Source organism: Giraffa tippelskirchi, chromosome 10 (assembly GCF_054371585.1).
Source record: "Giraffa tippelskirchi isolate mGirTip1 chromosome 10, T2T-mGirTip1v1.2.pri, whole genome shotgun sequence".
NCBI lineage: Eukaryota > Metazoa > Chordata > Mammalia > Artiodactyla > Giraffidae > Giraffa > Giraffa tippelskirchi.
In genome coordinates, this window is record NC_137284.1 from 20678641 (window position 1) to 20698561 (window position 19921).

General features: G+C 56.6%; 1 protein-coding gene across 5 annotated transcripts; it reads right to left on the reverse strand.

Annotated features, from left to right (window-relative positions):
• Positions 1-563: 563 nt before the first annotated feature.
• Positions 564-19704, reverse strand: ROBO3 (roundabout guidance receptor 3). Of its 5 annotated transcripts, XM_081535037.1 has the most exons (28): positions 19153-19704; positions 15997-16323; positions 15550-15707; positions 14746-14866; positions 14510-14648; positions 14076-14203; positions 13562-13686; positions 11490-11661; positions 10993-11198; positions 10351-10432; positions 9887-10052; positions 9522-9688; positions 8247-8368; positions 7841-8066; positions 7496-7617; positions 7090-7261; positions 6797-6982; positions 4959-4982; positions 4825-4867; positions 4472-4611; positions 3733-3927; positions 3434-3572; positions 2918-3130; positions 2378-2526; positions 2139-2249; positions 1791-1958; positions 1131-1315; positions 564-812 (listed from the first exon to the last, which is right to left on the reverse strand). In XM_081535037.1, the coding sequence occupies exons 1-28, from the start codon at positions 19310-19312 to the stop codon at positions 801-803; spliced, it is 4158 nt and encodes a 1385-aa protein (XP_081391163.1). In that variant the 5' UTR covers positions 19313-19704; the 3' UTR covers positions 564-800. The 5 variants fall into 5 exon arrangements, with proteins under 5 accessions (XP_081391163.1, XP_081391164.1, XP_081391165.1 ...); XM_081535038.1 differs by lacking the exon at positions 4959-4982 and having other exon boundaries at positions 4825-4888; XM_081535039.1 differs by lacking the exon at positions 15997-16323 and having other exon boundaries at positions 19153-19404.
• Positions 19705-19921: the final 217 nt, after the last annotated feature.

Consider the following 19921-nt stretch of genomic DNA (forward strand, 5'->3'; position numbering starts at 1 on the left):
GGTTTGATCACTAGGTCAGGAAGATCCCCTAGAGGAGGGCATGGCAACCCACTCCAGTATTCTTGCCTGGAGAATCCCACGGACAGAGGAGCCTGGTGACCTACAGTTAACAGGGTTGCAAACAGTCAGACCCAACTGAAGCAACTTAGCACACTAATCTGGCTAAGAGGTGGCCGTCTGCACCTCTTTATGAAAGGGTGGGGATGGGTGTCTGAAAAACCCTCTTTTTCCTTCTTGGCCAGGACTTCCCCCTTGAACTCCTCCTTTCTTTGAATTTTGAAAGATGGCTGTTGTTGTAAAGGGCGTATTTCCGGATTGTGGGCACCAAGGGAGGGGCTCTGGGATGGTGCGACAAGTTTCTCGAGGTTGGTTTTGTGGAAAGTCCCTCTGGTGGTAACTGGGGAGACAGTGGTTCAGCTCCTTCTGGAGGTAGGACAGGTGGCATCTTAGCCCTGCCCTCACCTAGTGCTTTTGACTGAAGAAGTTCAAAGGATACCCACCTGCTTGAGGCCCCCTTCCTCCCTAGGTCCTGCACAAAACCAGACAAACAGGGCTCAGGGCTCTGATCTGTTCTTTTTACTGTGTTTTTTATGAAAGGGTCTCAGATGGCAAGGAAAGATCTGGCTCTCTGGCTTCTAAGCCAATTCCTCAGGGAACCCTAGGCATCATCGCGAGAAGGTGGAGACCCCTCTTTGCTCCTCTCTGCTCAGCCCTCATTCACCAGGGGGAGGGGCTCACATTCAGATTCCTGGCCCAAGGACAAGCCCTTGCCCATGGAACTTCTGGCTTATCGTCAAAGGTCATCTTGGTTCCTAGAGAGAGAGAGAGGCTGGCTTGCAAGGCTCTGGCCCAGGGCCAACAGGCCCCAGTGGGGATGTGCTTCTTCTCTGGTCAGCTCCTCTCCTGATCCTGCTCCCCTATGGAACCCAGGCCCCTCTGTTACGTCATCTGTGTCCATCCTTTGTCACCTCTGCTCCGGGCTCCTCCCTTCCTCCTTACTTATAGGGTCCCTTCTTTTTGACACTCCCCTATCCCGCCCTGAAGCCCTCGATACCTTCCTATTTGTGATCATCCCTTGGCCCAGCCTCCCTAGCCCTCCACTCTCATTTTTGGCCAGCTCCGGCCCCCACCTCTCCACGCTTCTGTCCCGGCCTTTGGCTCTGACTCCGGCTCCGGCTCCGGCTCCGTCCAGGGCCCCGGGATCCCCGAGAGCTGCCAGAGCCTCTGGAGGAGTTGCTGCCAGCTGTGGAACAGGTGCTTGTGCCCTGGCCCCGGGACAGGAAGCTCGGTCGGCTGTAGGGGAGCCAGGCTTCTTCTGCAGCAGGAGACAGAAGGGCAGCTGGACTCAGGCAGGGGGCAGAACACGGCTGCTTTCCCCGCTCCTCGTGCCGCCCTGACTGCCACCCCAGCTCTGGAAGAAGAGTGGAGGGCAGACCATCCTGGGGACTGAGAAGCAGCAGCAGCCGGCCCTGCCCATGGCCCTGACATAACACATGCTCAGAAGCCTGCAAGGAGCCCCCCACGAAGAGAGGGCCTTGGGAAAGGAGGGACAGAGTGCCCAGCCCCTACTCTGCACCTGGGCTCCAGTCCTGGGGAACGATATGACTTGGGAACTGGAGGAAATTCTGCCCAGAGAAAGCTGGAGAGACAAGCGTCTTTGGCGTTGATGCATGAACCCAGCTGGAGGTCAAGGGTGAGCTCACTTGAAAATGAGCACACCCTTGGCACCCCCCCATACATTAGGCTGCCCTCCCAAAACCCACCCTCTTTGTAGCGGTGGCCCTTCTTACCGTCTGGGTGGGGGTGCCGCTGGGCCCCCAGGGGTGCAGCCTGCACCAGTCTCCTCTCCCCACTGTGCTCCCGCTCCCGTTCCAAGGAGGACATGCTGCCTGCTGCCCTCAGCCCCAAGGGCCAGCTTGCCTCTTCTTCCGGTGGCGGCAGGGGTGGCGGGGGCAGGTCTGGGGAGAGACCCGCTGTCAGCAGGGTCCCCTGCTTCTCCTGACCCTAGTCTTTCTCCCACTCCCACTCCCTGGCCCTGGGAGGCTGTGAAGGAACAGCCTGAGGTTTGGGTTCACTGGCTCCCTCCTCCAGCCTGTCCGCACTCCTGTCACTGTCTCCCAGGCTCATGGCCCCCTCACCTCCAGGACTGTGCTCCCGCCTGTAGGGAAGAGCTTTGGGTTTCTTCCGGATTCGGGCACGGGGCCCATGCAATGGAGGAGTCAGCTCTCCGGGCACCAGCCGGGCTCTCCCTGCGGCATTGGGAGACAGGACGGGCGGATAAGAGAGGGGGTCGGGAAAGGGGCTTGAGGGTGAAGGGGAAACAAGCTTTCGGGAAGATGGGGAGGTGTGGGGCAAGCTGAGGTGTCTACAGACTCACCGGGGGTACTGCCGGCTGTAGCAGGGACAGGGCTGGGGCTGTGATGGGGGCCGGAGGGGCCAGCACCCAGGCCAGTGGGCCTCCCTTCATGGCTATTCAGGGTGGGCTGGGAGACACTGAGAGGGGAGCTTGGCCCGAGTGGCACTCTTCTGCAATGACATGAGACTGCATTTGTTTGCTCAGCAAACACTAAGTGCCTACTCTGTAGCAGGCACTGGGCTAATCAGTCATCCGAATAGTCAGATGAGTAAGACACAGCATGTCCCCCACAAGGCTCCCACCCTGGTGCAGTATGAGGAAAGGCATCTCCGAAATGCCCCAGGAAGCTTGCAGGATCACTCTGATGGAGACAGTCTGGAGGGAGTGAGAGACTTCGTCTGTCTCCACATTTCTCCCCAAGTCACACTTCCGCCCTGATACGGTCATGAGACCTCCAGACCCCAGATTCATCCATCCATCCATGTGTTCATCCATCCATCCATGCACTGAATAGATATGTACAGAGGGCTATAACATGCAAGGTACTATATACCTCCCTACCTGGGCATCTGGTGGAGATGGGGAAGGTCAGTGGGGGGCTGGGGAGGGTCAGGAGGTGAAGGGGTGAGAGTGGCTGTGGACTGCTGCCCATAGGAAGGTGTGGGAGAGGGGGTTTCTCCTTGGGATGGAGGGACCAAGCACCCCCCACCAGAGCTGGGCTCTGCCGCATGGCTCCTCTCGGGCATCGGTGGGCACCACTCTTCTGGGTCTGAGCTGGGGGCAAAGAGGCAGGAGGGTAAGGATGACTGAGTAGCTTCATACCCTCCCTTTGACCTTCCGTTGCCCCTTCCCTTCTTCTCCCAGCATCTTCTCCCTCCTTGCCCCAGCAGGAGGCCCTGGGCTTGTCCCTTGTATACAGGCATCTACAGGCAGCGAAACGGCAACCCACTCCAGTATTCTTGCCTGGAAAATCCCACGGATGGAGGAGCCTGGTAGGCTACAGTCCATGGGGTCGCAAAGAGTCGGACACGACTGAGCGACTTCACTTTCACTTTCACAGGCAGCGAGCATCCTTACCTGCCCTCCAGCTCCTCCTCAGGCCCCTCTAGGCAGCTCAATTCACAGGAAGGGGGTGGGGGAGGTAGGGCTTCTGGCCAGTGGAGAGAGGGCATCTGTACAGGCTTTCCCAGAAGCTTCACTTTGCCTCCCCTGGCTCCTGAGAACAGGATGGGGGCGCACAAGACATAGGAAAGAGGCAGAGGTGAGACACATCAGAAGGAAGTGCTGCGCTAGGTCCCAGAGGGGAAAGGTGGAGGATGTTCTTGAGGAGGTGATGCTCAGGGCTCAAAGGGCGGTGTTGGGAACTGGAGTCATACCACTGTCCCCCTGGCTCCACTCTGGTGGAGCATATGGGCTCCAGGTGCCTGGATCCCCTGAGGGATGTGGGGGGAACCCCCCATGGAAGGTCTGTAGCTCCTCTCCGGCCGGGTCAATGGTGCTGTAGACGGGACCCTCAGCAGACGTGGCTGTGCCCCGAGCCGTCTGAGCCAGGTAAAGGGAGATCCCTGCTTCTGAGGGGGAGAGAGAGGGAGGCCCAGGGGAGCAGATGGGGCAAAGACAAGAAAATAAAGGATGACAGGAGAATGGAGTGCAAAAGAAGATCCCACTTCCTTCCCCCACCCCAAGCCGGGGTAAAGTTTGTGTGTGTATTAGTTGCTCAGTTGTGTCCAAATCTTTGGGACTCCATGGACTGTAGCCCACCAGGCTTCTCTGTCCATGAAAGTCTCCAGGCAAGAATATTGGAGTGGGGAGCTATTCCCTTCTCCAGGGGATCGTCCTGACCCAGGGATTGAACCCGGGTCTCCCGCGTTGCAGGTGGATTCTTTACCATCTGGGCCACCAGGGAAGCTGCTGGTGATCTTCCCCAACCCCAAGCCGGGGTAAAGGTTAGGCATGAGAGAGTCTCCCCCAACTCACAGCTTCCCAAGGACAGAACAGCCTCGGCAAGACGGGGACGCCCTGGCCTCCTTCAGTTTACCCCAGCAGTGGAGAGGAGAGAGGGTGTGGGGCCTCCTGCTGCTGCCCCCTCCGTGGGGGGGAAGCAGACCTCCTCACCATTGTAGTATCTGTCATCCGGGTCAGGGTTGCTCGGGCAGCAGCTTCCCCTGGGGTCCTGGGCTGAGGGGCTCCGAGATGAGTGAGGCCACGAGTCTGCCAGCCACGGGTAGGGAGCAGGGCCAAGGCCTATTGGTGGCCTGAGGGACAGCAGGTGAACACTGGGGACAGAGAGCCTGCAGAGGCCAGTGAAGTAAGGCAGGCAGGAGAAACGGGAGCTGAGGAGCGAAATGGGGAGTGTAGGGGTGGGAGGAGGGAGAAGCCCAGCACCAGGAGGCAGACAGGTGTGGGGACAGAGGGACTGGTGTCTTGGGGGAGGGGATCATCCTTGGGAGCTGAGCTGAGAGAATTACCTGGAACTGGCCGCCGACAGGCCCTCTGAATGCGGGAACGACACTGGAGAAGATGAGGGGGAGACTGTGAGAAGCGCCCCTACCTGGGATCTGAACCCCACTCCCCATGCCGAAGGCAGAGATAGATGTCTTACCTGCAGGTGTATAGGCAAAGGAGGCTTCCGAAAAGGAACCCGTGGGAGAAAGAAGAGGGTAAATGGGAAGAAAAGTCAGAAACATCCGTATTCCTGTCCACTCCCTGGCTCTGGTCCTAATTATGCCACTCGGGCGGTACCCTGGACCAAGTTCATCGGAATTCCTAGGGCTTTGACTCAGGAGTCAGTATTTTTCTAAAGCTCCCCAAGTGACTCCTGCATGTAGCCAAGACAGAACCTTTTATCTAAGAGACTTCAGATCTTTCCAGACAGGCACCATCCCAGGAAGAAGGAGAACTCAAGTCTCCTCCTTTCGGCGGGCCCCCCTCCCTTTCCATCCAGACTCTGCTTGACAATTTATCACCTAGGATCCTGGTCGCACTCCCTCTTCCAGCCCCCAGGCTCCAAGAAGTGAGTTTCCCTCCCTCCACCAGACTTGCCCCTTATCTACTGAAAGTGTTAGTCACTCAGTCGTGAGTCTTTATGACCCCATGGACTGTAGCCCGCCAGGCTCCTCTGTCCATGGGATTTTCTAGGCAAGAATACTAGAGTGGGTGGTCATGCCCTCCTCCAAGGCATCTTCCCCACCCAGGGATTGAACTCGTGTCTCTTACATTTCCTGCATTGGCGGGCAGGTTCTTTACCACTAGTGCCACGTGTGAAACCCACTTCTACTGAGGCTGACTGCAAAGCTTGTTCCTCCACATCCAACAGGAGTCTTAAGAACAAAATCTCATCCCTCTCTGCAGACTCCGCCCCCTCTGGACTCGTCCTTTTCCTCCTCCCGCAGTTGCAACAGGAGGCGATTCCACCGTGGGCACCCTGCCGCTGTCCAAGGGGCTGAGCTCCAGTGCGACCCCTCCCGTGACCTCTTCCCGCCCCCCTCCCCCTTCCTGAAGCACAAGCTGGAATCAAGATTGCTGGGAGAAAAATCAATAACCTGAGATACGCAGATGATACCACCCTTATGGCAGAAAGCGAAGAAGAACTAAAGAACTTCTTGATGAAAGTGAAAGAACAGAGTGAAAAAGTTGGCTTAAAACTCAACATTCAAACAACTAAGATCATGGCACCGGTCCCATACTTCATGGAAAACAGATGGGGAAACAATGGAAACAGTGACAGATTTTATTTTTTGGGGTCCAAAATCACTGCAGATGGGGATTACAGCCATGAAATCAAAAGACACTTGCTCCTTGGAAGAAAAGCTATGACCAACCTAGACAGTATTTTAAAAAGCAGAGACATTACTTTGCCAACAAAGGTCAGTCTAGTCAAGGCTATGGTTTTTCCAGTAGTCACGTATGGATGTGAGAGTTGGACTATAAAGAAAGCTGAGTGCCGAAGAATTGATGCTTTTGAACTGTGGTGCTGGAGAAGACTCTTGAGAGTCCCTTGGACTGCAAGGAGATCCAACCAGTCCATCCTAAAGGAAATCAATCCTGAATGTTCATTGGAAGGATTGATGGTGAAGCTGAAACGCCAATACTTTGGCCACCTGATGCGAAGAACTGACTCATTTGAAAAGACCCTGATGCGGGGAAAGATTGAGGGCAGGAAGAGAAGAGGAGGCTAGAGGATGAGGTGGTTGGATGGCATCACCGACTCGATGGACATGAGTTTGAGCAAGCTCGGGGAGCTGGTGATGGACAGGGAAGCCTGGCATGCCGCAGTCCATGGGGTCGCAAAGAGTGGGACACAACTGAGCGACTGAACTGAACTGAACTCTCTTTCCATCCTCCGCGCCCCCCTCCCTGGGGGAGCGAGATCTCAAGGCTCCGCCCACCCCTCCTTCGAGTCTCCCAGCCGCCCGGGTACCCCGCGGGCCGGGCTCTCACCGGTGTAGTGACTGAGCTCCTTGCGCTGCCTCCGGCGCCGGTAGAGGGCGGCGCAGAGCCCGAGGAGCAGCGCCCCGCAGGCGGCGCCGCTGCCCGCGAGGAAGGCGGGCTCCCGCAGCACCCTCGCCAGCCGCTCCGCCAGCCCCGGGCCCGCCTCGAGCCCAGGCTCCAGCTCCGGCGGGGACGCTGCGGGGGGCAGAGAGGTGAGGGGAGTAGAGGCACCTCTACCCCAGGACACCCCCTACCCCGCTCCCGAAACCCCAGCTCCTCCCTCCCACTCGCTCCGGACTCACGCAGCTGCACCGACACCGGGGCGCTGGCCACGCCCACGCCAGCGCTGGTGGCCGCCGCGACCTGGGTCCGGTAGAGCAGACCGGGCAGCAGTCCCCGCAGCACCACCGAGCGCGCCCAGCCCGCCGCGGACCGGTTGAGATGAAAGCGGCTCTCATTGCCCAGGCACCAGATCTGGGGAGGCCAAGACCCGGGCTTAGAAAGTCAGAGGTGGATCTCTGAATGGTGGGAATGACGCCTCAGCCAGGCATAATTCACTCGGAGAGAGCACTCTGAAACCTCTACCCGGACCTCATCTCCAGTCCCAAAGCCAGGCCTAGGTTCCCTCGTCCCTGATCCTAACCCCGAGGTCCTCCCTCTCCCTCCACCCCCCAGCCGGCCCACCCAGGCGCTTCTCAACCCCTGCACCTGGTATTCCTCGATGACCCCATTTTGCTGCGAGGGGAGCGGAGGTTCCCAGGACACAGTGATACTGCTGTTGCCTTCACCCCCCAAGGCCACGGCCACTCCCTGGGGGGGACCACTGGGGACTGGGCCAGGGTGGAGCATGGTGAGAAGGACACAGACAGTCATTGCAAGCTGCCCCTCCAGCCCCAACCTTGCTCATCCTCCCAGTTCTAACCTCTTAGGGAACTGAGAGTCGTGTCTCCTCCTGCCACCCCCCCACCCCTTACCCTCCCCAGGCAAACCTTCCTCCTCCCCTCTCTCTCTTCCTTCCTGTCCACCCATCAGCGCTGTGCCCCACTCCCTTACCCTCCTCAGGAATGCTCCTGGTCACCAAGGGGCTTTCAGCCCCCAGCTCCTCCTGGCCTTGAGCTTGCACCTTGATCTGGATTTGGGTACCTGGGGGGAGTCCCCTTAGCACTGTACTTTGCTGGCTTGGGGATGGTAGGTCCAGCACTGACCAGCTTCCCCCATCAGGACCTGCTACCCTCCAAGACACCCGGAAACCTTGCACCAGCTGGACTGGGCCGTCTACCTATGGGAGACAGGACAGAGGATGCCAGAGGAGGGGCTGGAGCCAACAAGTCCTCCTGTCCCAGCCCCTCCTCCGCTCACCCGTCTTCCCCAGCCACACACCTTGCACACTTCCATACGCATTCCCCTATGTCCCCCATCATCATGCCTGCCCTTACGCTCATCCCTAGGCCACACTCACAGTCCAGGACACCTGCAGAGCCCCGGGCCCAAGGACCACAGGCTCCTCCAGACGCACAGCCACTTCGGCCAGTCCCTGCTGGCCTCTCCACGGGTCCTCCACTGGCCTGGATGGGCTGCTGTCTGTTGACCAAACAGCCCATTCAGCAAGGGCCTCTGGGATGGGGAGTCAGGACTGAGGGCATGTCTATGTCCCACCCCTGCCCTGCCCCATGCTGCTGCTGCTGCTAAGTCACTTCAGCTGTGTCCGACTCTGTGCGACCCCATAGACGGCAGCCCACCAGGCTCCTCCGTCCCTGGGATTCTCCAGGCAAGAACACTGGAGTGGGTTGCCATTTCCTTCTCCAATGCACGAAAGTGAAAAGTGAAAGTGAAGTCGCTCAGTCGTGTCCGACTCTGTGCGACCCCATAGACAGCAGCCTACCAGGCTCCTCCGTCCATGGGATTTTCCAGGCAAGAGTACTGGAGTGGAGTGCCATTGACTTCTCCGCCCTGCCCCATAGACCACTACTTAATACTTTAGAGCCCATCCCAGGGTCAAGAGAGGGCTGGTCAGGGGAAGAGCTTCCAGAGGTGGGCCAGGGTATCCAGCTTTCTGCATATATTTGTTGTTGTTGTTCAGTTGCTAACTTGTGTCCGACTCTTTGCTACCCCACAGACTGAAGCAAGCCAGGCTTGTCCTTCACTAGCTCCCAGAGTTAGTGCTCAGATTCATGTCCATTGTGTTGGTGATGCTATCCAACCATGTCATCCTCTGCCACCCTCTTCTTTTGCCTTCAATCTTTCCCAGCCATCAGAGTCTTTTCCAATGAGTTGGCTCTTTGCAGATTTATGTGTTTTGTTTTTTTTTCTTTGCCTGAATGCATGGCATGCAGAATACTGGTTCCCTGAACAGGGGTTGAACCTGTGCCCCCTGCAGTGGAAGGAAGCATGGAGTCCTAACCACTGGACCGCCTGGGGAATCCATATATGCACCTTTAAAGGCCTGTTCCTCATCTCTTACATGAAGATTTAAGGGCTCCAAGTTTCCTTCTAGTCCTGTTATCTATAAGTAAAGGCTCAGAAGGGAGGAGCTACCAAGATGACTGAATCAATCTCTCTCTCTCTCTCTCTCCTCTTCTCTGTTCTCTCAGTGAAAGGGAAGCATGACTTCCTATTCCAGGCCCAGCCACCAGGACAGAAACTGGAACAAGGTAGGTGCCATAACTTGTGCATAGGGGGTGCTCTGCGGTGTTGCATGCCATACCTGTGATCCAGAGATCCGGGCCTTACTCACCCTGGGTGCGGACGGGCTCAGAGACAGGGCTGGGCTCACTGAGGCCCCAGGCTCCCACAGCTCGCACCAGGAAGAGGTAGATGGTACTGGGCTGCAGACCGCTGACCGTGTGTGTCTCCAGCTGCACACCATCTGCTACTGTCCGCCACGTGTTACCAGCGGCTTGGCTACAAGAATGAGGTGACAGGGTTGTGCCAGCCCAAGCTGTCTATTCCCTCTCATCCATTCTCTGTTGCTCCCCTCTAACTGCTCCTCAGCTGGGGAGACAGAACTGGTAAACCTCTTCCCACCACAGCCAAGACTTTGAGAACAGAGGGGCACCTCCCAGTAGCTTTCCAGGTTTGCATTGGAAACTTCCTCCATACCTGAAGGCCTCTATCACATACGAGGTGACTGCGGCCCCAGCTTGTGGGTTGGGCTTCCAGGTCAGAGTAATGCTGTTCTTGGTGATCTCAGTGACCACAGGCTGCGAGGGAGGTCCCGGAGGGGTACTGTGTTCTGTAGGGGGGTCTGGTGTTGCTCCCAAGTCTTCTGCAGTGAGGATATAATCTTTGAGTAGAAGGATGGGGGAAAGATGGCCCCAGTGTGATTGTCCTCCTTCCCAGAGGAGCCCTGAGAGTGGTCACACTGGAGCTGGGGTCAGAGTGAACTGACCCTGCTCACATCTGCTCCCATGGGTACCACTTCCATCCTCCTGCCCGCCACAGCCACAGCCATGGCCTTTGGAACATAAAACCAGTTCTGGGGTTTGGGGGGAGGCATTGGCCACCTTTGAGGCCAATTTGGAGAAGAGTGCTGGCAAAAACGAGAGAACAAAGGAAAAACTCACCCCGCCTCCTAAGCCAGCCACTCCAGGCGGCCTCGCCCGTGGAGCTCTTGGCCACACAGCTGTAGAATCCCATGTGCCCCTCCTGCAGGAGAGGGTGGAGGAACTGGCACACTGGGAGTGACCAGGGCAGGGTGAAGGGCGGAGGTGGGTATACAGGAGGGTGGGGAGGATGCTGTCCACTCCAGGTCAGCGGTCCCCAGCCCTTTTGGCACCAGTGCCAAAATGGAAGACAATTTTTCCATGAATAGGGGGGTAGTTTGGGGATGATTCTCATAAGGAGCACGCAAGCTAGATCCCTCCCATGTGCAGTTCACAGTAGGGTTCACCCTCCTGTGAGAATCTAATGCCAGCCACCGCTGATCTGATAGGAGGCAGAGCTCAGGTGGTTATGTGAGCAATAAGGATCGGTAAATACAGGTGAAGCTTCACTCGCTCACCTGCTGCTCACTTCCTGCTGTGGGGCCCGGTTCCTAAGAGGCCCGGACCAGTACCGGTCCATGGCCTGGGGATCTGGGACCCCTGCTCTAGGTGGTCTGAGAGCAGAGGGGCAGAGATGGCATTCAAGTGGCAGCAGGCACTAGAGTGGGGCACATGGACCTCGCGGCCGTTCTGAGTTACGTGGGCTCCAGGAGTGAGACTAACCTGCACGCTGGCGATGTACAGGGTACCATTGGCCATTACACTGAGTTGGACGTCATCCCCTTGCAGCCACTGCCCATCCTTCTTCCACTGGACACTAGGCTGGGGATTCCCACTCACTCTGCATGGCAGCCACACAGAGGAGCCCAGCGCCAGCGTCTGGTTGGCCGGTCCCTGGAGGATGATGGGGGGCAGTCCTTCCAGAGAAGCTGAGAGAGGAAGAACTTGGGCACCTCAGGGGAGGGTCCTGGGCTCAGGCAACCAGCCCCTTGTCCTCGTCTCTCCCCTCCCCTGGATATCGGAGGGGCTTCCATAACCATGTGTTGTCTCTGCCTGGGATCAGCCATCCATTAGTGGCTTCTCTGCCTGATTCCCAAACTTTACGGACATGTGCCAGGAACATGTGCCTCTCCCCGTGCAGACATATTACACAGAATTCAAGAAAAATAGACCTCTTTCAGCTGTTACCTCCTTCCAGCCCTATCTCCATGGGCACGTACCTCCTTTTACCTCCAGCAGAGCCTTGGCCAGAATGCTGCCGGCCACACTGACAGCCTGGCACACGTAGTAGCCTGCATCCCTGCTCTGCACTTCAGTGATGTTGAGCTGGCCTCTGGGAGAGACTGAGAAGCGCCCCGTGGGCTGAAGTGACTGACTGGGGAATAGCAGAGCCTGGGGACAGAGCAAGCAACAGAACCCAGTGGCAGCTGCCAGGGAGCACTCCGCATTCTCAGCAACCTCGGGATCCAGAGAATTCCTAAGGTTCTAGTTCATAACGCTGTCCCTAGCCAGTTTTGTGACCTGAGGCAAATTAGTTAAGCCTATTCACAACAGTAATGGAGTTTTATTAGATGATTTGGGGGTACACATCCCAGCTCTACTAGTTGGGGAAAGCTGAGCAAGCTAGTTAACTTTCCTGAGCACCAATTTCCCCAAATTTGACTCTTAGAGGATAGTTATGAGGATTAAATCAAGTAATTACCTAAAACTCTTTCAATAGATTGAGAAACATTAAGTATGTTCCGCTTCTTTCCAGTTCTAACATTAGATACACAGAAGGTAGAGAAGCAGGTTTGGGTTTCAAGAAAAATGATACCACGCTGAGCCCCTGACCGATACCTATTCCCACCCTCTACTACCATCAGCATTTAAAAAAATATATATGTATCTGGCTGCGCTGGGTCTTAGTTGCACCGGGTCTTTGTTGCAGCATGTGGGATCTTTAGTTGGGGCATGTGAACTCAGTGGAGGCACATGGGATCTAGTTCCCTGCTGCTGCTGCTAAGTCGCTTCAGTCGTGTCTGACTCTGTGCGACCCCATAGATGGCAGCCCACCAGGCTCCCCCGTCCCTGGGATTCTCCAGGCAAGAACACTGAAGTGGGTTGCCATTTCCTTCTCCAATGCATGAAAGTGAAAAGTGAAAGTGAAGGCACTCAGTCATGTCCAACTCTTAGCGACCCCATAGTTCCCTGACCAGGCATCAAACCCAGCCCCGCCCCCCACCTCCAGCATTAGGAGCGCGGAGTCTTAGCCCCTGGACCACCAGGGAAGTCCCTATTATCAGCATTTTAATTCACTTAAGAATATAATTAAAATGTAGCAGCTCGCAGTGCTAGAAAAGATATTGAGAAATTGGGGCTGTGAATATGCAGTGAGGTGGTGGTGGCCTATTTCCTAGTGGGGTGGGTTTAATCAGACTTAATTTTGTTTTATGGGCTTCTCTGGTAGCTCAGCTGGTAAAAAAATCAGCCTGCAATGCGGGAGACCCCGGTTCAATTTTGTTTTATGCTGACCCTGTTTCCCAGTAGCAAAATTCCCACCCTTCCCTTGGAGGGAGTTACTTGTGTTGTAAATTTAGTTCATGTTCATTCCAAGCCATGAATTCTGAGATTTGTCTGTGAAGATTGAAGAGGGGTGACTGTGAGCTCCCCCTGGTGGAAGCCTTTTGTAAGTAGCTGAGCCTGTCACTTTCTACCCTGAGCAGCTTTGGTATGGAACTCGCTTTCCAGAGCAGGATGTTAAAGTTCAGGCCCAGGCATGAGGAGGAAGAAAGATCTAATTGTATTTGCTACATCCTCAGCATGTACGTGTGTGCTTAGTTGCTCAGTCGTGTCCGACTCTTTGCGACCCCATGGACTGTAGCCCGCCAGGCTCCTCTGTCCATGGGGATTCTCTAGGCAAGAATACTGGAGTGGGTAGCCATTCTCTTCTCCAGGGGAATCTTCCCGACCCAGGTATCAAACCCTAGTCTCATATCTCCTGCATTGGCAGGCGGGTTCTTTACCACAAGTGCCACCTAGAAAGCCCACATCCTCTGGATAGCCTTGTCCAAAACAGAAAGATTCTCCAAGGAATTCCCATATAGGACTGTTCCCTGCCACCTAACTATATTCTCCTTTGTTCCAGGCCTTTTATAGTCATTATCTTATTTAATCCTCCCAAATAACCTGCACGGGTTTCTGGGAGGAAGGGTGAGACAAAAGCCCAGAAAGAAGTTTGCAGAATGTGAAAGGAGGGAGGCTGAGACCCAGAGGAGGAGCTGTGGACAGGCCCTGGGAGCTGGCCACCTACTTGACTTCCCTCCTTCTGCCAGAAGATGGCAGGCGGGGGGTTTCCTTTGGTCTCGCACTGGAAAGCCACGCTGTCTCCAGGAGCCGCCATCTGGTCCTGGGGTTGGGTCACCAGCTGGGGTGGGACTGGGAAGGGGAGGGAGATAAGGAACAGGGAGTCAGGGGTACTAAGAAGGGAGGCGGAAGGAACAGGAGAGAGAAGCCTGAGCTTGGCTTAGGCAGGAGCAGATGTCTGTCTCCTGCTCAAGCCTGTTTAGCTTTCTCCTCCTTCCTCTCCTCCGAGAAGCCTCAGGGTGTGTGCTTAGTCGCTCAGTCGTGCCTAACTCTTTGCGACCCCAGGGACTGTAGCCCGCCAGGCTCCTCAGTCCACGGGGATTCTCCAGGCAAGAATACTGGAGTCTCAGGGGACCCACTCATATCTCCCGCTCTGTCCTTTCCCCGCATTCTCCACCTCCACCCATCGTCCATCTGCCCTCGTCCCATGCCCGCCAAGGCGGGGCCAGGGGGGCTCTCACCATGAACGATGAGGGAGCCGGATGCTTCGGCGCGGCCCACGCTGTTCTCCGCCACACAGGTGTAGGTCCCCTCATCTTCAGCGCTCACGCGCCCGATCCGAAGGCTGTGGTTGCTCTGGATCTCGTACCTGCTCCCCTCCCCACCCCCAGGCTGGGTTGGCCACAGCTACAGACCCCTTCTCGAATCCCCCAGGACAGACACCAGAATCAGGGTACATAAGGACAAGGCAGACCTCTGCAGGGACAGAAGCTGGTACTCATGGACCCATGAATGGAGGTGAGGACTGGTTGGGGCCGGGCCAAAGGCTCTGGGAACAGATTGCGTGGTCCAGTGAGAGGCATCTACCTTCTTTTTCTTTTTCCAGTTTTCTAGGGCTGGGTATGTTCTTGAGCTGATTGGGTCTCCTTACAGGCAGTAGGAGAGGGCTTCTCACCTGCCTGTGGGCAGTTCCCCATCCTCCTTGCGCCAGCGTAGACGAGGAGGGGGATCCCCCTGCACCTCACATGGGAAGTCCACAGGGGCACCAGCCAGGACCACCTGATTGACTGGTCTACGCAGGAAGGAGGGACGCTCTGTGGAGAGTGGGGGGAGTGAAGAGTCAGTGGGTCTGCATAGCTACTCAGTCCCCGGGCTGCCCACGCCCGTAACTCCCAAACTGCACAAGCCTACCCAGGACCACAAGTTTGGCTGCCCCACTCTCCCGTTCTCCTGCCATGTTGGAGGCCACGCACACGTACATCCCTGCATCGCTCTTGAAAGTATGTGACATCATCAGCTTCCCTCCACGGATCTGCAGAGTAATCATGGAGACTTTGGTCCTTTATAGCCATGAAAGCATGCTTGTTTATTTGATCCTCGCATCAAGTCAATGAAGAAGACCAGTGAAGTTGACCCACTTATAGTAGTAGTAGTCGCTCAGTCGTGTCCAACTCTTTGCGACCCCATGGACTACAGCCTGTCAGGCTCCTCTGTCCGTAGGATTCTCCAGGCAAGTGGAGAGGGTTGCCATGCCCTTCTCCATGGGATCCTCCTGACTCAGGGATCGAACCCAGGTCTCTGCACTGCAGATTCTTTACCATCTGAGCCACCAGGGAAGCGCTCTAAGGAGTTCTTTAGCGATCTGCCCAAGGTAGGGCTCAGGTGTGTCTTTGCTCCTGTAGCCCAGACCACCTCCCACCAGTCCATGAGGCATCATACCTCCACATTCTTACACCAATTCCATCCTACCCATGCTGATTTATCACCCATTCAGTAGCTGACTCTCAGCCTCTGGTCAACTAATGCCCCAATTTAAAATCTCTTATTGCTTCCAGGACATTTCCCGCCCTCGCCCTTCCAAGACCTCTAGATTCAGGCCTTCCTCCTTCCTTTGACACTTGTCCCAGACCTCTAGCCTAGGGGCCTGACCTTCAGGATGTCCCTGGTCAGGACCTGGCTCCCGGTGGCATCCCCAGCCCTGGTCTCGCCCCTCACCCTGATCCTCCCCTCCTCCTCCTTGAGTCTAACACCGTCCTTCTTCCAGGACACCGAAGGCTCTGGGTGTCCGCGCGGGGGCACGCATTCCATCACGGCTGGCTCCCCGACTGCCACCACCGTGTTCCCAGGAGACTGCCGGAAATCATCGCGGAGGACTGGAGAGTAGGAGAAAGAGAGAAAGCCACAATGAATGACCAGAGGAATAAATAAGGTGTGGGTGACATAACTGGGTGAGGACACAGGAAAGTGTTTGGGGAAGAGCTGGATCACCGCAGGCTGGAACTCTTCTCCGCCTGCAACAAGACCAGACCCACTTCCTCCTCTGGCCAAGGAGAAGGTTTAAGGGAAGCCGCTGATGGGTTGAGATTGGGACTGGCTTAGGATGGGATTACCCGCTGCCCTCCCACCTCCCCGAAGCTCTGGCAGCGACCAGCAGACTCCTACCTGCCACTTCTAGAGAGGCGTTTCTACTAGCCGCTGCCCCTAGGTAGTTGCGCGCCACGCAAGTGTAGACACCCTCGTCTGGCCGCGCGCGGCGCCCGTGCACGATGCGCGGGAAGAAGAGGGCGCCGCTGGGCAGCAGCAGGCGGTGGGCGCGCGGGTCCTCGCGCGCCGTGGCCACGCGCGCCCCATTCTTGTACCACTCGATGTTGGGCCGGGGCCGGCCCTCCGCGCGGCAGGGCAGCGTGGCCGGTTCGCCTCGGGAGACCAGCAGGTCTGGCGGCTGCTCCACGATGCGCGGCATCGCGTCCTCCGGCCCGATCCTTGACCCTGAGGTGGGGTGGATGGCGCAGAGCATTCAGACCCGGAGATCAGGGGAGAGCGCGAGCCTCCAGAGAGAAAAGGAAGCCCACCCGGCCACCCTCTCTCTGGGTAAGGTAGTTTCTCCTTCTACCATCTGCCCCGCATGTTCTTAGGGTGGAAAGGAGATGCCTGCCAACAGACGCTCAGTAGAGGACGCAAACTCCTAAGAAGGCTTAAGACCCCTGCCTCCTCTCCTGCCCACTGAAATGGAGACACTGTGGCCCTGTCTGGGAATCCCCTTAGGAAAGGGAAGAATCGAATGATGGGCTGTGGCCTGGGACTGGAAGTGGTCCTTAACCTGGATTCTGTAACTGGGCACAGTGCTCTTCTCACTGACACCCCTGATAATCACGTTTCCTGATCTTTTTAAGTCACAAGAAGTGAACGCAAATGACGATGGAAAAGTGAGTAACACTCCTTTTCTAAGAAGGCATAGTTTTCAACAGGTTATTCTACAGGTTGATGTAACCAAGAGAGGCTAAGAATCGTTGAGAAAGGAATTCCTCTAACTTTTCTTGGTCACTCAGATTCATTCACCCGCATGTCTGCTCCTGCCCCTCACTTGGTCTGCAGACATCGGCTCACTTTTCATCTTCAGTTTGGGACCCAGGATCCAGGAGCCAGTGGAGCTCAGACATCCAGCCCCAGCTTCGTAAAAAATGGATTTGTAACCCGTAGTGGCCAGTAGGCGTCGCTGCCGCCTCGCGTAACCTGGTGTCCTTAACTAACCAAGGACCTCGCCACACTTCCGTTCTTTACCTTCCCTCCCATCCCCACCCTGGCCCTGTTCCAAAATCCACGGGGACCTCTTGCTTCCAGCCACTGACTGATACTGAGTTTCATTCTCAGCCCCGGCTCTCATAAGTTCTTGAGACAAAGCTGCACGGTTTGCCCCAGCCTGGTGCTATCCTGGGGAGAGTGTATTTAACTGGTTTGGGACAAGATAAGTTTCCCTCCCACTTAGAGAAGGAAGACATTTTTTTCGATTTCCTCCATCCTAGATGGAAATCTCTGCTTCACACTCATCTCTTCTCTTCTATCCCATTCCAGTCCACATTTAGGCAGACCAGACCCTCGGTGGGCAGCCCTGTAGTGGTTACTGCTCACGAAACGTCGTGGAACTGAACAGCGTTGAAATCTCAGATGCCGACACTTCCCTAGCTGTAAGAACTAGGGCAAATTATGAACTTCTCTGGGTCGAAATTTCTTTACCTGTATGTGGGAGTTGTGATAGGGTTGTCATAAGACCATAGTGTATGTAAAGAACTTGGGAGAAGGTGCCATGAGTATGGCTAATCTACCACTAGTTAAAGGTTCTTTCTCCCTGGCCCACCTTACCTTATTTTGATCTCTACAGTCTCCACCTGAATCAGACTTTTCCAGGCTCCAATATTCCCTTTCCGCCCTTCACATAACCTCAGGTGTAATGGGAATTGTTTAGTGTCAAACTTTACACTGCTTTTGTGACCATTGGGATGTTATTCATCCTCTCTGAGTTGTTTCCTGAGTCACAAAATGTGACCATCAACGCACCTCCTTACCTTTTCGAGTTTAAAGGAGGCAATGTGTGGCGACAACACTCTAAGAGTGCTGGGGGAGCAGAGAGGTTTCCAAAGTGTCTGTGGGGAGGGCTCTGTGCTTAATCCCCCTAGGAACCTAGGAGGGTCAAGAGACTGGGGAATCCCATATCATTCCCCAATTTCTTCCTCCCTGCTCCCTCCATGCATACCACGCCCTTCTCATCGGCTCTTGCCCCTTAATTCCTGTAGACACAGCTGCGGGCGCCCTTTCCCTGGAATTTCTTCCCTGTCATTCCCGGTCTCAGGAGATGCTTTGCAGCAGCTAATGAATAGCTAATGGCCATGCTAATGGGGCTCTGGGGCTCCTCCCCCAGCACCTGGAGCACCCCGCTCACACACACACTCATTGGCTGGGTCTTCTTTCTGGCCACCTTGGAGTCCTCAGCACACTGCTGATAGACTGGGGTGGGTTGAGGCAGAGGGATGGAGGCTGTGACCTCCAAAGGGGGATAACCGCGAAGGTGTTCAGGGAAGCGCGAGTTTCCGATGTGGCCGGCAGGGGCGCCATCGGGCCTCTCCCCAGGCCCCTCGGCGGTCCCCTCTCGCCGCCGCCTCGCCGCGCTCCGGGATAGCGCGCTGTCTCAGTCATTTATTAATCACCGTAATTAGAGGTAATGACCTCCCCGCCGGCGCTGCCCGCCTGCCGCAGCTCTGCCGGGGTGGGCCTGCGGTGAGTTCTACCTCTGAGGGGCAAACTTGTAAGTTTCCCTGAAACGGTCGCAGCCGCTGTCGCCTTCTGTAGCAAACACATTGAACATTTTGGCGTCATCACCCTCGTCCTAACTGAGTTCTTGGAAAACTTATGCTCCCGAAGGGAAATCTGCGGCCTGGGTGGGTCACCGAGTGGGCCGGCTTGACCCAGGCCCTCGAGTGACCGCGCCTCCTCCTCTACCCTCGGCGCAGTGGGTCCGGGCCTCTCATACTAGGGATCTTCTCACCTGGGGTGGCCGTGGGCGTCGGTTGGGGAGGTGAGAAGTGATGGACTCAGTAGCCATCTCCTCCCAAACCCTCGACCTCCCGAAGATATCCTCACTAAGATGCGTTAAGCCCCAAACTACCCATTGGTTCCCACCACCCGGGAGGCGCTGGGAAGCCCTGGAGGGCGCCGCTTGGTCCCGGACCTTAAGACAGAAGCGCTTTGGACTCCTCCGTCCGCGCTTCCCTCCCATCTTACCCCCATCCCTGGATCTGAAGTCCCCGTGGGGCAGGGTCTTACCGTTGAGAGAAGGATCTCCTGGGGGCAGCAGGCTTTGGTTGAGCGCCGCCACCGAGGAGTTGAAGCCGAAGAGCAGGTCGCTGGAGTTGGAAATGTCCCCGCCCAAGGAGTCCGCGAACAAGTTCATCTGCAGCAGCGTTTTGAGCAGGTAGCGCAGCATGGCGCGACCAGATGGGGACCGGGGCTGGGGGCTCGGGGCCCAGCCCCTGGGTCTAAGACCCGCGGGCCGGGAGCCGTAAGCCCCTCCACAGCCTCTACGCGCTGCCCCAGCCACGGTGCCGCTCTCCTGCCGGCGCGCCTCGGTACCGTGCGTGCCTCCGCGCGCCCTTCCTCCTTCCTTCTCTCTCCACCCCCCAGAGCCGGGGTCCCCTGGGAGCCGGGCGCGCAGAAAGCAGGTGCCACGCCGATCACCGCGTAATTAAGGGATTAATCCGCCTCTCTCCGCCCTCCCACCCCCACCCTGACGGCCACTAGCAGGGCCAGAGACTAGAGTCGCCTAACGCACGAGTTGGAATCCCCGCCCCGCGGCCTGCGCCCGGCTCCAGGCGTCCCGCGTCGGTTCTGGGCACCGCAGGAGAGTTTCTCTCTTTTCTCAAAGCACCCAAGATGAGGGATGAGACTCTGTTGGAGTCTGCCCCTCTGCCTGACTTCAAAGGAGGAGACCCTTCTCTCTGTTCCCAGCCCTTAGGAAACTGAGGCAAAGCCCCAGATCGCTCCGCTAGCTCTCCAAGTCCTGACTGCCACTTCCTCCCAAGTCCCTGGGTTTTGC

Coding starts and splice junctions, on each gene's coding strand:
- ROBO3 (XM_081535037.1), bottom strand. CDS start 19,312: ATGCTGCGCTACCTGCTCAAAACGCTGCTGCAGATGAACTTGTTCGCG. Junction 16,324..19,152: donor AGGAGATCCTTCTCTCAACG/GTAAGACCCTGC, acceptor ACCCCACCTCAG/GGTCAAGGATCGGGCCGGAG. Junction 3,928..4,471: donor GGATGACAGATACTACAATG/GTGAGGAGGTCT, acceptor TCTCCCCCTCAG/AAGCAGGGATCTCCCTTTAC.